This window comes from Macaca thibetana, chromosome 2 (genome assembly GCF_024542745.1).
Source record: "Macaca thibetana thibetana isolate TM-01 chromosome 2, ASM2454274v1, whole genome shotgun sequence".
NCBI classification, from domain to species: domain Eukaryota; kingdom Metazoa; phylum Chordata; class Mammalia; order Primates; family Cercopithecidae; genus Macaca; species Macaca thibetana.
In genome coordinates this window covers 51828539-51841275 of record NC_065579.1, presented here as the reverse complement: position 1 = coordinate 51841275, position 12737 = coordinate 51828539, and the positions used below count along the sequence as shown (strand labels likewise).

Here is a 12737-nt window from a genome sequence, read left to right as displayed (position 1 = left end):
GTCATCTCTAACATTGCCATTCTCCATTCAAGATGCAAAAACCAGCCATGGAGAGTCTCTCACAATTAAAATGCTTGACTGGAAATGACATGTACAGCTCATTAATCACATGACCCAACTCACCCCTAGGGGGAGTCAATGATTTGGAAATATCAGATGATTAGTGTTAATGACTATCACTCCATTCATTTGTTGTGTGTTATGCCACGGTAAACACTGATAGATGCAGTAAATTAATACAGGGTATGTAGTGGTCAAAAGCAGATTCTGCAGCCAGATTATCATCGTTATAACTCAGCCACTTGCTTGCGAACCTTTGGCACGTTATTTAACCTCTTTGTGCCTCGATTTCTTCCTGTGTAAAAATTGGGTCTAATAGTCGTAACTGGGAAAAAAAATTTGGTGAGTTAATATACCAAAAGCATTTAACAATGGCTGTCATTTACTATCAGCAGCATCATTATTATTCTAAAGTATGAAACTCATACTTGATGCAGTAAGGAAATTTCTCAATGTTTTTCCCACAAATCAAGCAGTACAAAGATTTACAGTGAAAAGGAAGTTTCTCTCTCACATCTGAGCCTCATCATCCAGTTTTCCTCCCTAGATACGACTGCGACCAGCTGTGGCATTTATGAACCCATTGCCTTTCTGTGCCAAACGCACCCTTCCTTTCTCTGCTTGAGATACTGAAACATCTTTCCTTTCCCAGCTGACACAGTGTTAAGTTTGCTAGAAGGCCTGGAGGGACTCTGGAAGAAAAAAGGGGATTCTCTTCCTTCCTGATTCTCGTAGACCTTCTGCCCTTGCTCCTGTGGTGCTGGGCTGGTATGTGAGCGACGCAGTGATGGAGCTCACACCAACAGGTTTGGTGGGTGCCCCAGCTGGTTTCCCTGTGACCAGTTCCTCAACGGTCCTGCAGCAGCATCCTGGAAGCTTTCCAGTGTGTCCCCACAGTGGCCCAACCAGTTTCCCACAAGTTCAACGCACTCCCCATGGGCAGTTTCCCCATGAATTTTGTCAGCACCCCTCAGCCATGTATTTCTTGCTTGCCAGCCTCAGCCTGATGGTTCCCCCGTGGGGGAATTTGCACCTCGCTAGCCCTGGCTTATTACTCCCAACCTGTCGACTGGGGATCAGCTCTGACCTGGAGCAGTCCAGCAAAACGCACATCCAGAGGGCTGCACCCTCTCCCAGGAAGTCTGGATCCAACCTTGAGGGACACCCCTTCCAAGCTCATTTCTTCCTTGGGTACTCTTTGTCAGCCCTAGGGTATTGTTCAGAGTTCTCTTAGTGTTCCTTTTTAGTAAATTCCCTGTACATAATCATTCTTCATATGAAACCTTCTGTATTCAAATTATTTGTGGTTTCTGTCCCTGAATCGATCCTGACTAATGCAGCAGCTTCCTATTGTAGTCTTCCAGAGATTTTTTTATGCCTACGCAAGTGTATGTGTGTATACACACGCTTTTATTATGTAATGGGAACACTTTATACACAGTCTTTTTTTTTTTATTTTTTTGAAAACGGGGTCTCTTTCTGTCACTGCAACCTCGAACTCCTGGGCTCAAGCTATCCTTTTGCCTCAGTCTTCTGAGTAGCTGGGACTACAGGTGTGTGCCACCATGGTCAGCTAATTTTTAAATCCTTTGTAGAGTCAGGGTCTGGTTACATTGCCCAGGCTGGTCTCGAACTTTTGGACTCAAGTGATCGTCCCACTTCCATCTCCCAAAGTGCTAGGGTTACAGGTGTCAGCCACTGTGCCCAGTCACATGTTTGTTTGTTTGTTTGTTTGTTTTTAAACTTAGCTATCATTGCATATCAGCAAAAATACATTTATCTCATTTTTAACAATCGTATAGTAGTTCATTGCATAAACAATTCCATAATCTATTTCACCAGTTTTCTATGGATGGGGAGATAGATTTCCAGTCCTTTCTTTCCACAGTAGAATTCTTATTTGATAGGTTTGTATGCCCATGTGCAACCATATCTTATCTGAAAAATTCTTCCTGTAAAAGATTCTACTCTTAAATTATCTCCACGTTCAGTGCCACCACCATATTATAGGTGTTCCTCATTTATAAAAGATGGATGTGTAGTATTTTTTATTGATTAGAATTAAGAAAGCATTTTTATACATTTTAATTGTTTAAAGAACATATAAAATCAATGAAAAATATATCCCAAGGAAGTGCTTCAAGACAGGCATGCCCATGTGTATATTCACACAGAGAAACTTAACTCTGTGTGATCCTAGAACACAAATCTCTTCTTGAGAATCCTTTACATGCTTTTTAAAGTTATACACATTTAAAGTTAATAATACTTGTGCCAAATTGGCCTATGCCTCCATTCAAGTTACTATAACAAAATATTTTTTTTGAATATTTAAAAAAAATAGTTTTCTTTTCAAATTGTAACTTGTGGTAAAACATAGAAAAATGTACTAAACAAGCTTGTATAAAACAGTAAAATGTTCAAATAAGCCCAGGGAAAAAGCACAATGCTGGAAAGAATGCGGTACAAGGGGAGAGGAGAAAAGATTTCATACAAAACTACCTATTACAATACAGAAAAAAGTATAAAATGTTCCTACTTTGGAACTTAAGTACAAAATGACACTGGCATTGGATCACTTCACTATCTAAGCCTGAGGAGCTCTCAGAGGGTGGGGAGAGATGCTAGAAAGAAAAGGAATAGCAGTTTTAAAATCTCAAGTTGATCAGTCCAAATTCCACCCGTTTTTTTTTAGCTGAAAATATCATCCCCCTCTGTAACCTCTACCCATATGGCAAAGTTCATCCAGGCCTCAAAATATTCCATTAGGTAGTCCACAAACACCCTACTCATAGGGGCTGGGATCTCTGTGTGCTGGAATTTGGAAAATGGAAATAAATCTACAGGCTAAATGGTGAACACATTCAGTCTTTAAAAAAGAAAAAAAAAGCATATCCCTGTGAAATTTTATACATATATATATGTGTATATATATGTATACATATGAAATTCTCTGTAGTTAGAAACATATTTAAACTAGCCACAGACCAAACTAGACCTGCATTCATCCAACGCTGGAATTTTATGCTAAATACTAAGGTCCTTCTTCTTGGTCAGAAGCAGGCAACAGTAAAAGTGGTGCTTTGTTGTGCCACTGAAACCGCTCCCTGGGTGGGTCTTCCCCATATCATGTGTTGGTAGCACACGCAAACCCCTGCTTTTAAGGAAAGGACTGCTTGGAACTTTGGGACCTGTCCAGGGCTCATGTGCTGTGCCTCGGGATAGGATGAAGCTACAGATGATAAAAGAGCTACGTATAAAAGCAGGTGGATTTTGTATAGGGACATATAAATAGGAAAGGTCCTGGAGGAGGGGACTTATGCCTGTGCCCCAAAATCCAGTTTACAGTCACATTCCTGACTATACATCATGAAAATTGTGTGTGTATGTGGGTGTGTGTGTATGTCCATGTATATGGTGGTGGTTTTTATCCCTACCTTTTGCCCATGCCCTTTCCTACTTCTTAGTAAGGCCTAACAACAAGAATTTATATGAAACCAAGATTCTTTCCAAGCTTTTCTCAGTCCCATAATTAGGGACTGAGTGAGGCTGGAGCCCTTTGAAAACAAGATGGCAGAACCGAAGAAGTGAAAAGCAGTCTCTCTCTTCAGATTAGGGATGTCCCTCACCCCTTTCACAGCACCAAAGTTTCTTTGCAAAAATAGTATCTGAGATACAAAAGGAAAGGCAGATGTGCTTGTGAATGCATCTCACCAGGGCCTGGTCCAGGATCAAGGGTGCTACAAGAACAGAGGGCTGGGAGCAGCTGTTTCCAAGGCCTCTGGCTGTAGACAACAAAGAGCTGGTCCCCCACATGGTCAAGGTCTGCTAACTGAGACAGTCTTCACAAGAGTTTTCGGTGGAGGATCTCCCAGACCATCCGCTTCCGGAAGTATGGCATGTGTTGCTGTGTGAAGTTGATTGGTCTGTCTTTGGTAATACAGTTAGCATATTTGCAGGCAAACATCCCATAGTCACTTCCATTCATCTGCTGTGGAATTTCCTGGCTTTTCTTGCTGAAGAGCTGCCAGCCATTGGTGTCAAACTCTGTCTTTTTCTTGTCAATGTTTTCTTGCTTTAGGTATTGCAAGAGAATTCTGCAGGCTTCATTGTTTATCCCACCCATAGAGTCGTAATAGGTAATATTCTTCTTTCTAAAGTCCACAACAGCTAGACACCAGTGCACTCCCAGGTGAATGGGCACCAAAAGAATGTCAACAGAAAATACATCTACTTTCTTTGTCCAACGTTTCACTGCCTGATAACCAGCCGTTTTTAATTTAGTGAAGAAAAACATATTAAATGCATGCACACTTGGCAAGCCCTTCTCTTTACTTCGCTCCATCAGCATATTCATGTAGAAATTGATGATCTCATCATTGAGCCAATTCAGATGGTTTAGAGTTTGAATATCTTTGCGTGTAATGGTCAGGCGAAATGCTTCACTGAGAACTTCATCCTTATTCCCATTACGAAATACATTCTTTATTTCTTTCTCCATTTCCTGGTTTTGAAGCTGTAAGGCCAATGCTTTCTGTTTTTCAATGTGGCGCAATCTTTCTCGTGCTCGAGAATCATAAACACTAGTTAATTCTTTGATCCACAGCTCTGCCTGGAAGAAAGTAGAACTGGGAGTTGGAGTCTGGGAATCTTTCACTTTCAGTAAAATCACAGAGTCTGATCCTTCAGATTGTGTATTTGAAGCTGCTAAGTTATCTGGCTGATGTGGAACAGAGTGGTGATGAGGGGGTTGATGAAGAGTATCAGAATCTTTGGATCCAAATGCAACAACATCTGGGGTATAAGAAGAGAGGGAATATATACTGTGGGACAGCTGTTCCTGGTTAGTTAAAATGCTGGCAGATCCAGATGATGAAGTATCAGAGCCAATGATCTGAGATGCACAAGAGTTTCCACTTTTAAATAGTGAGTCTTTCAAAGTATTTTTACTGGAACTAAAACATTGAGACAGGTGTAAAGGAAAATGTGTGGTAGGTTTGGCTATAGAAAACTGTTTCCCTGTGACCATCTGTAGCAGCTGTCTGTAAATCTCTCTTTCTTCCTCTTGAACTGTCTCTTCTGCTGTACTAACATGTCGCCTCTGAGTTTTCTTGGGGCTCAAAAGGCTTCGACGACATGAACCACTCCAAGACGGACTTGGAACAGGTTTAATAGGGAAAGATTTTTCATATGCAGATACATGGCAGTGATGGTTTGACTTTCCCGCAAAAATGTTTGATAATCCACTTGAGGTCTTTCGGGTTTCGAGGTAAAGACTTCGGCTGTTTCTTGATTTCTGTAAAGATGAGCTTGATGATGGAGTAGAATTTCTCCATTGGCCATTTGCACTCTGGCCAAAGGTTCTTAAGTCGCCTGAGCCAAGAAAACTGTCTGAGGAAGGATTATCTGAATAATAGCTTGGATTATAAGCTGCACTTCTTATGGAACATGTAAAAGATCCGTCCAAATGTCCTTGCCTGGAAGATAAAATCCATTTCAAGTCTTTTCACATCACTGACTTTAGCAAAGATACAAAGCCCGAACCGGAACCAGCTGCCATGCGAAGGGGTTTCCCGCCCGGCGCGGAACGCCACAAAATGTTTTAAACCCACTAATTTACAAAGAACAGAAATTTATTTCTCACAGTTCTAGAATCTGGGAAGTCCACGATCAAGACATCAGCATATTCAGTATCTGGTGAGAGCTGTTCTCTGCTCCATGGATGGCACCTTCTATGTGTCCTCATGTGGCAGGAGGGCAAGGCAGCTCCCTTCAACCTCTTTTATAAGGGCATTAATTCAATTCATGAGGCAGAGCCCTCATGACTTAATCACCCTCTAAAGGCCCCACCTCTTCATATTATTGCACTGTGAGTTAGGTTTCAACATATGAATTTAGGGGGAATACCAACACTCAGATCACAGTAGCCTCTAATGTAACAACATGAAAATGAACAAAAATATTTTAGTACATTCTGAATTACTCCAAGATGTAACTTGGTTCAGCATTTCATCCTTGCGGTAGTCACTTGGCTGTATCAGGTGCTATTCTCTCATATCGCTACTTCTTTTATTAGTGTATCCATCTTCTGATCACTAAAACATCTTTCACTTTTCCTATAGAATGTTTCCATTGAGTAAAATTTACACTTATAGGTACATGGTTTTGATAAATGTATACAGTTGTGTAACTACCACCAGAAAGATACTGTAGAAAGTATTTCCATGACCCCAGCAAATTCTATGTGCCCCTTTGTCATCAACCGCTTCCCCTACCCCAGCTCCTCGTAACTACTGATCTGATTTCTGCTCCAACAGCTTTGTCTTTTTCAGAATGTCGTATGAATGAAGTGACTTAGTATGTAGTCTGACTTATTTCACTTAGCATAAAGCTTTTGAGATTTATCCATGTTGTAGTATCAGCAGTTCTTTCGTTTTTATTGATAAGTATTCCATTTATGAATGTACAATTTATTTAAGTATTTGCCAGTCAATGCTTCCAGTTTTTGGTGAGTATGAATAAAGCTACTCTAAATAGTCCTCTATAGGTCTTTATGTGAACACATTTTCATTTTTCATTAATAAAAATCTAGGAGTGGAACTGCTGAATTGTATGGTATGTGCATGTCTAAGTTTGTAAAATAAATAAATAAATAAATAAAACAAAAACAAACAAACAAAAAACAAAAACAAAACTGCCAAACTGCCTTCCAAAGTGTCTGTACCATTTTGCATTCCCACCAGCAATGAATGAGAATTTCTGTTGCTCCCCCTTCACATTAGCGTTTGGCCTTTATCTCTGATGGAATGACTGTAGTTGTCTCTGGACTGATCTCTTAGTCCTATACCTTCCAAACTCTAATCTGTCTTTCAAACAGAAACCAGAATGAGTCTCTAAAAATGCCCTCAACTCCTTAGTGTCTCTGACATCCTCAGGATAAAGTCCAAATTACTCAGCATGACATAGAGAAGATCCTTCAAGCTCTGAGCTCCATCCTCCCCCACCCTCCCAATCATATCTCTTGCATCCCACAAGCAGCTGGACACAGCTAAGCTTAATTGGCTCCAAGTTACAGCGGGTGCCACTCTTTTCTAACACAGTGAACCTGTGCTGGCAAGTGCAGAGGTTTGGACAGAGCATTTATTTTCTTCTTTGTATTCCCAAGATGAAATTACCCTCTGAATTCTGGAAAACATTGTCATTCATATAACTGAGCATCTGCTAGGTTCTTCTGTTGCAACTACTTTTTACGAAAATTTCAGGAAAGTGGAAAAACTAGTCCAATGAACATTCAGATTTAAGTTCAATAATTGTTAATATTTTGTCACATTTGCTTCATTTATCTATCTACCATTCTTCTCCTCCTCTTCCTCCTCCTTCTCTTTATTCTTTTGCTAAACCATTTCAGGGAAGGTGTATGTGTCTCCTAAAATTTAGAGCAACTCCTTCATAACACCATCATTACATCCAAGTTAATAACAACCTTCTAATATTGTCTAATACTGTCTACATTCATACATTCATATTTTTCCAATCATCCCCAAAATGTGTCTTACCATGTTTTTTCTAAACCAATATCCAATCAAGCTTCACACTGCATTTATCTACCAGTGAATATCTAGCTTTTTTAGTTTATTTTTATTTATTTATTATTTGTGTGTGACAGGATCTCACTCTGTCACCCTGGTTGAAATACAGTGGCACAATCACGGCTCACTGCAGCCTCATCCTCCCAGGCTCAAGCTATCCTCTCACCTCAGCCTCCCAAATAGTTGGGACTACAGATATTAGTAGGGACTACATGACTGGCTAATTTTTAAAAAAATTTATGCAGAGACGAGGTCTTGCTATGTTGTTCAGACTGGTCTCTAACTCCTGGACTCAAGTGATCCTCCTGCCTCGGTCTCCCAAAGTGTTGCGATTACAGGAATGAGCCACCACACCTGGCAACATTTAGCTTTGATTGAGGCTCAGTTTACCCAGATACTTGCATCTTAACCGTGAAGACTTCGTTTTGTCCCCCAGACTTCCAAGAAATCTCACTTGAACTCCAGCTCCATTCAAGGTTCCTGTGTCTTTCAAAAAGCCTATGGTTAAATCTATTGGATATTCAACACTTTGTATTACAAATTTGTTGTTCAACTTTTTTATTTCCTCAACTAGACTCTGAGCATTTTGAGGGAATGAGTGTTCTTTGCATCAGTCATCATGTGTCTTCATGTAAATGTTCAATACACGTTTTAAAAATAAATGACTGAATACAGTTTCTTGCTCCCCTACTATGAAGAGCTTCAATAAATAAATCAATTCTAGGAGGCAGGGAGCCAGTCAGAAGGGAGTAAAGGGAGGATTCAACAATGGTCTGAGAGGACATTTCAAATACAGGAAGCTGCTTTGGAGAACTTTGAATAGAAATAGGAATACTCTTCTCCCTGTCTCAGTAGGGAAAAAGCTTAATGTTCATCATTAATTAGAGATAAACCTGGAATCTATTGGCACTATGAACATTTTGGCCAGATAATTCTAGAGAAAGGATTATAAATACAAAATTCAGGAAAACTGCATCAAAACAGCACACTTCTGTTTACACAGCTGCCCTGCCGTTGCTTTTCTAATGTGTTTTTAAGCAAACATTCACTCCCAGTGGGTCCCTAAATTGGACCCAGACCAGTGCTTTATGCCCATGCTCCATGGAAGAAATCACAGTTTATCTACTTTAAACTCTGAAGGTGAGATTTCTCCCTGAATATTAGCCTTTTCTGCTGTTAAAAAGTCATATTCATGGACAATTTCTCTTTTGGATAAACTTTTTTTTCAGATATTTCCTTCTTCCCCACTTCCCATCACCTGTGGGGCTAATTCCAGGATCTTATATTAACTGATTTCAAAGTGAAGTGACTCAGAGACTGCATACCACGACTATTTTAGGTGGAGTCTTTCCTCCTGAGTCACCCTGTCCCCTGGTAGCAGGCATCCTGCGGATTTCCTCAACTCTGCTGTGGAGAACAGGAAGCCAAGGCCAGAAGCAGCCAAAAAGCAAGGCATCCCAGTGGCTCCTCCCAGTTACTGGAGGACCAGCAAGAAAACCCTGATTTAGTAAGAATTCTTTGGCAAAAAAATTAAGAGTTTACCGGAGGCAAATGGCTTTAAGAATGTTATTTATGAGCAAACATAGTTTTTTTTTTCCAGTGGCAGGTTAAAACTGTTTTCTTAGAAAGGAAATTAAGTAAAATGCTGAGTTATCTGAGGAGACTTCATTAGCTATTTTCACTAATAGGGTAACCAAAGACAAATAAATTACTCATCTCCCTTTTCAACAATTTTATCAAGTTTTCCAGCCAGGAATATCCTCTTCATTCACTTCTGTCATTCTTCCGGAACCATCTTCCAAATAACAATTGGTCATGTACTTTCTCACCAAGCCTTCGTAACTACCTGTGACATGATACCATCAGTAGAGACATCATTTGGGGCTGAACAAAGACTAGGGAATACTAGCCATGCATGTTGTTCTTCTCTGACCCCATCCCCACAGCAGACATCATTCATCTATCTAGCTAATCTGTATATCTCTCCCACTGTAACCAGTGTGCTTTCAAAATAGCACTGTAGGAAGCTACTACCAAGGAATCAGAACCTCCAAATTTGAAACCAATTTACAATGAAGAAGAGAGGGGTAATGCACAGCAATGTTATCAGGCAAGGGTGAACATGGTGGAATAGTATAAAGAACGTGAAAGTCACACTTAACTGCTAGTTTCTGAGCAAGTTTCTAAATTTCTTTTGTAGAAAAATCCATGTTCTACCCAAAAGACACGTGTATGCTCATCACAGCACTATTCACAATAGCAAAGACATAGAGTCAACCTAGGTGCCCATCAATGGTAGATAGGATAAAGAACGTGTGGTAGACATACACCGTGGAATACTAGGCAGCCATAAAAAGGAATGAAATCATGTTCTTTGTGACAACGTGGATGCAGCTGGAGGCCATTATTCTGAGTGAATTAATGCAGGAACAGAAAACCAAATACCTCATGTTCTCACTTATAAGTGGAAACTAAGTATTAGGCACTCATGGACAAAAAGATAGCAATAATAGACACTGGAGACCACCAGAGTGAAGTAGAAGGAAAGGAAGGACTTTAAAACTACCGACTGAGTACTCTACTCACTACCTGGGTGATGGGACCATTTATGCCAAATGATCCAAAACTTCAGCATCATGCAACATGCCCATGTAACAAACTTGTACATGTACCTTCTGTATCTAAAATAAAAGTGGAAATTATTTTTTAAATATCAATAAAGTAAAAAGGACAGTTTTTTTTTCTTACATCCATTTTTTATACATGCAAAATGGGGTTAATAATGCCTTTAGTGTTATTGTAAGAATTCATTTTTTGGCTTTTTGTTTCTAATGCATGTGAAAACTTCTAGCACAGTGCCTCCACATAGAAGATATTCAATAGACGTCAATTTATCATAGTTAATTGAAAGGAGACCCTGACTGAGAGTGACAGTTCGCTTCACTGACACTGAAGATTCCTGGGAGCCACAGCATTTTTACAAGGCAGAAAATGCTCAATGATTCTGCTCACCACAAACGTTAACAAAACGTAATCTTAGTCACTGCTCTCCAAAGAGCAAAATATTGGCAATAAAAAGTTTTTTTAAAATCAAATCACAATTAAGTTAACCATCCTTAGAACCTTGCAAGAATGTCTGGTAGAACACAGTTACTTCTGGGTTTCCTGGTCGCCAATGACCCCCTTCAGCGATTATTCTGCCCCCACCCCTTCTTAATTCTTGTTTTGGTGCCTGTTAGAACCTCTACGAGACAAGGTTTCACACTGAGGAAAACTAAGAGCCAAATCACTTTCTTTTTTTTTTTTTTTTAAACTCTTGTTAAAAATTATTGGGAAGGGAAGTGGTGACTGCTGGTTTAAGAAACTTTAAATTTCAATGCTAGATGATATTTCCATCTCCCATCTGCAGTTCAGTCCCCCTCAAGATTACTTTCTTTCATTCCTTGAAGAGTCTAGCGCCTGGCTTTCTAAGTGTAGTCATTCTCTCCCAAATTGACATTGTCTAATTTTTTATTTTAGTATTCATTATAAATGATCATTCCAAATACACTGCCCTTTCTGTTCCTTTTCGTCTGTCATCTTGTCCTCCACCTCCCTATGCTACTCACTCCTAGGGTCACACCTTGTGTCAGTCTGCTAGGACTGACATAACAAAACACCACAGACTGGGTGACTTGAACATAAGACATTTATTTTCTCATAGTTCAGGAGGCCAGAAGTCCAAGGTCAAAGCAGATTTGTAAATTATGTGCCAAATCTTTGTTGGCAGATTGGTTTCTCCTGGGGCCTTTCTCTCTTTGGCTTGCAGATAGCGCCTTCTCACTGTGTCCTCACAAGGTCTTTCCTCTTTGCACCCCTGGAATCTCTTTGTGTGTCCAAATTCCCTCTTTCATAAGGGCATCAATCTGACTGGATTAACCCCACCATGCTGGCCTCATTTTAACTTCACCACCTCTTTAAATGCGCTATCCAAATACAGTCACATTTGAGATTATGGGGAGTTAGAGCTTCAACATATGCATTTAGGAGAGACATGATCAGCCCATAACACACTTCCAAACTTTTTCTTCACCTATTCCTGAAACATCTCTAAAATCTCAAATTCCAGCATCACACTTCTCAATCACTACCTCCTCTCTTTCTAGCTCTCTGTGTTACCTAAAACCAATAATTTTTCAACCACACTGGGACACACAATTTACAAATCCAGTGCCTCTTTTACTATTATTTCTCACACTCCCTCACATCCTTACTTCCCTCCTTATTCAGCTGAAGTTCCACAGTCCATCATTGTAACCATTCACTTGCATATATTCTTGAATCCTTTGCCCATCCCTCTCTTCATGGTATCTGCCTGGCAAAGTCCCAATCCAGGTTGACTCCAGCTTTCTTCCCACTTGCTGGCTATACCTCTGCCACTGAACCTTACTAGGAAAAACACCCAAGTCTCCTGTCTAGTCTCACTATCCATTCACGGTCACAGACTCAAGTGTCCCTCAGCACCTGCCACATTTCTCTAGTCTGTTCACTCTCCCACTTTCCAAGCCAACTGTTTGAACCTCTCTTCTTTTAAACCTTTAACCTTCTCTCCCCATCCTCATTCTCAGCTGATAAAATTCTCTCCTGTTTCACTGAGAAAACAGAAGTATAATAATGAGAAGTTTCTGCTTACCACCTCCAAGCCCATTGCTATGTCCTCCTTCTGTTGCTGACACTGACCTGCCCTGCTGCCATCTAAGGTCAGCTCCTCCGTCTATGCACACACTCCCACCCTTTCTCACCTACTCAAGGAGCCTGTGCCAGCAATTCTCTCCTTTATCTCCTTTACGGTAAATACCTACCTCCCCTCCCTCATCCCCCCTCCTATAACAGTATACAAATATGCTACAATTTTTTCCATTAATTTTTCCCCTTGGCTTCTACTTTTCCTCTAGCTGCTGCCCAATTTCTCTGCTCTCCTCTACAGCAAAGCTCTGCAGAAGAGTTACCTCTTCTATTTCCAATTTCTTTCCTCCCATTCTCTCATGAACCCACTCCAGTTGGACTCTCATCTCATCTCTAACTCACCAAGAAAGCTCCTGTTATCAA

The 12737-nt window shown here is 40.3% G+C and overlaps 1 protein-coding gene across 1 annotated transcript; it reads right to left on the bottom strand.

Moving 5' to 3' along the window:
- Positions 1 to 3486: 3486 nt before the first annotated feature.
- Positions 3487 to 12120, bottom strand: LOC126948928 (sentrin-specific protease 1-like). Its single transcript, XM_050781373.1, has 2 exons — positions 12060 to 12120; positions 3487 to 5562 (listed from the first exon to the last, which is right to left on the bottom strand). The coding sequence occupies exons 1-2, from the start codon at positions 12118 to 12120 to the stop codon at positions 3905 to 3907; spliced, it is 1719 nt and encodes a 572-aa protein (XP_050637330.1). The 3' UTR covers positions 3487 to 3904.
- Between the last annotated feature and the right edge of the window lie 617 nt (positions 12121 to 12737).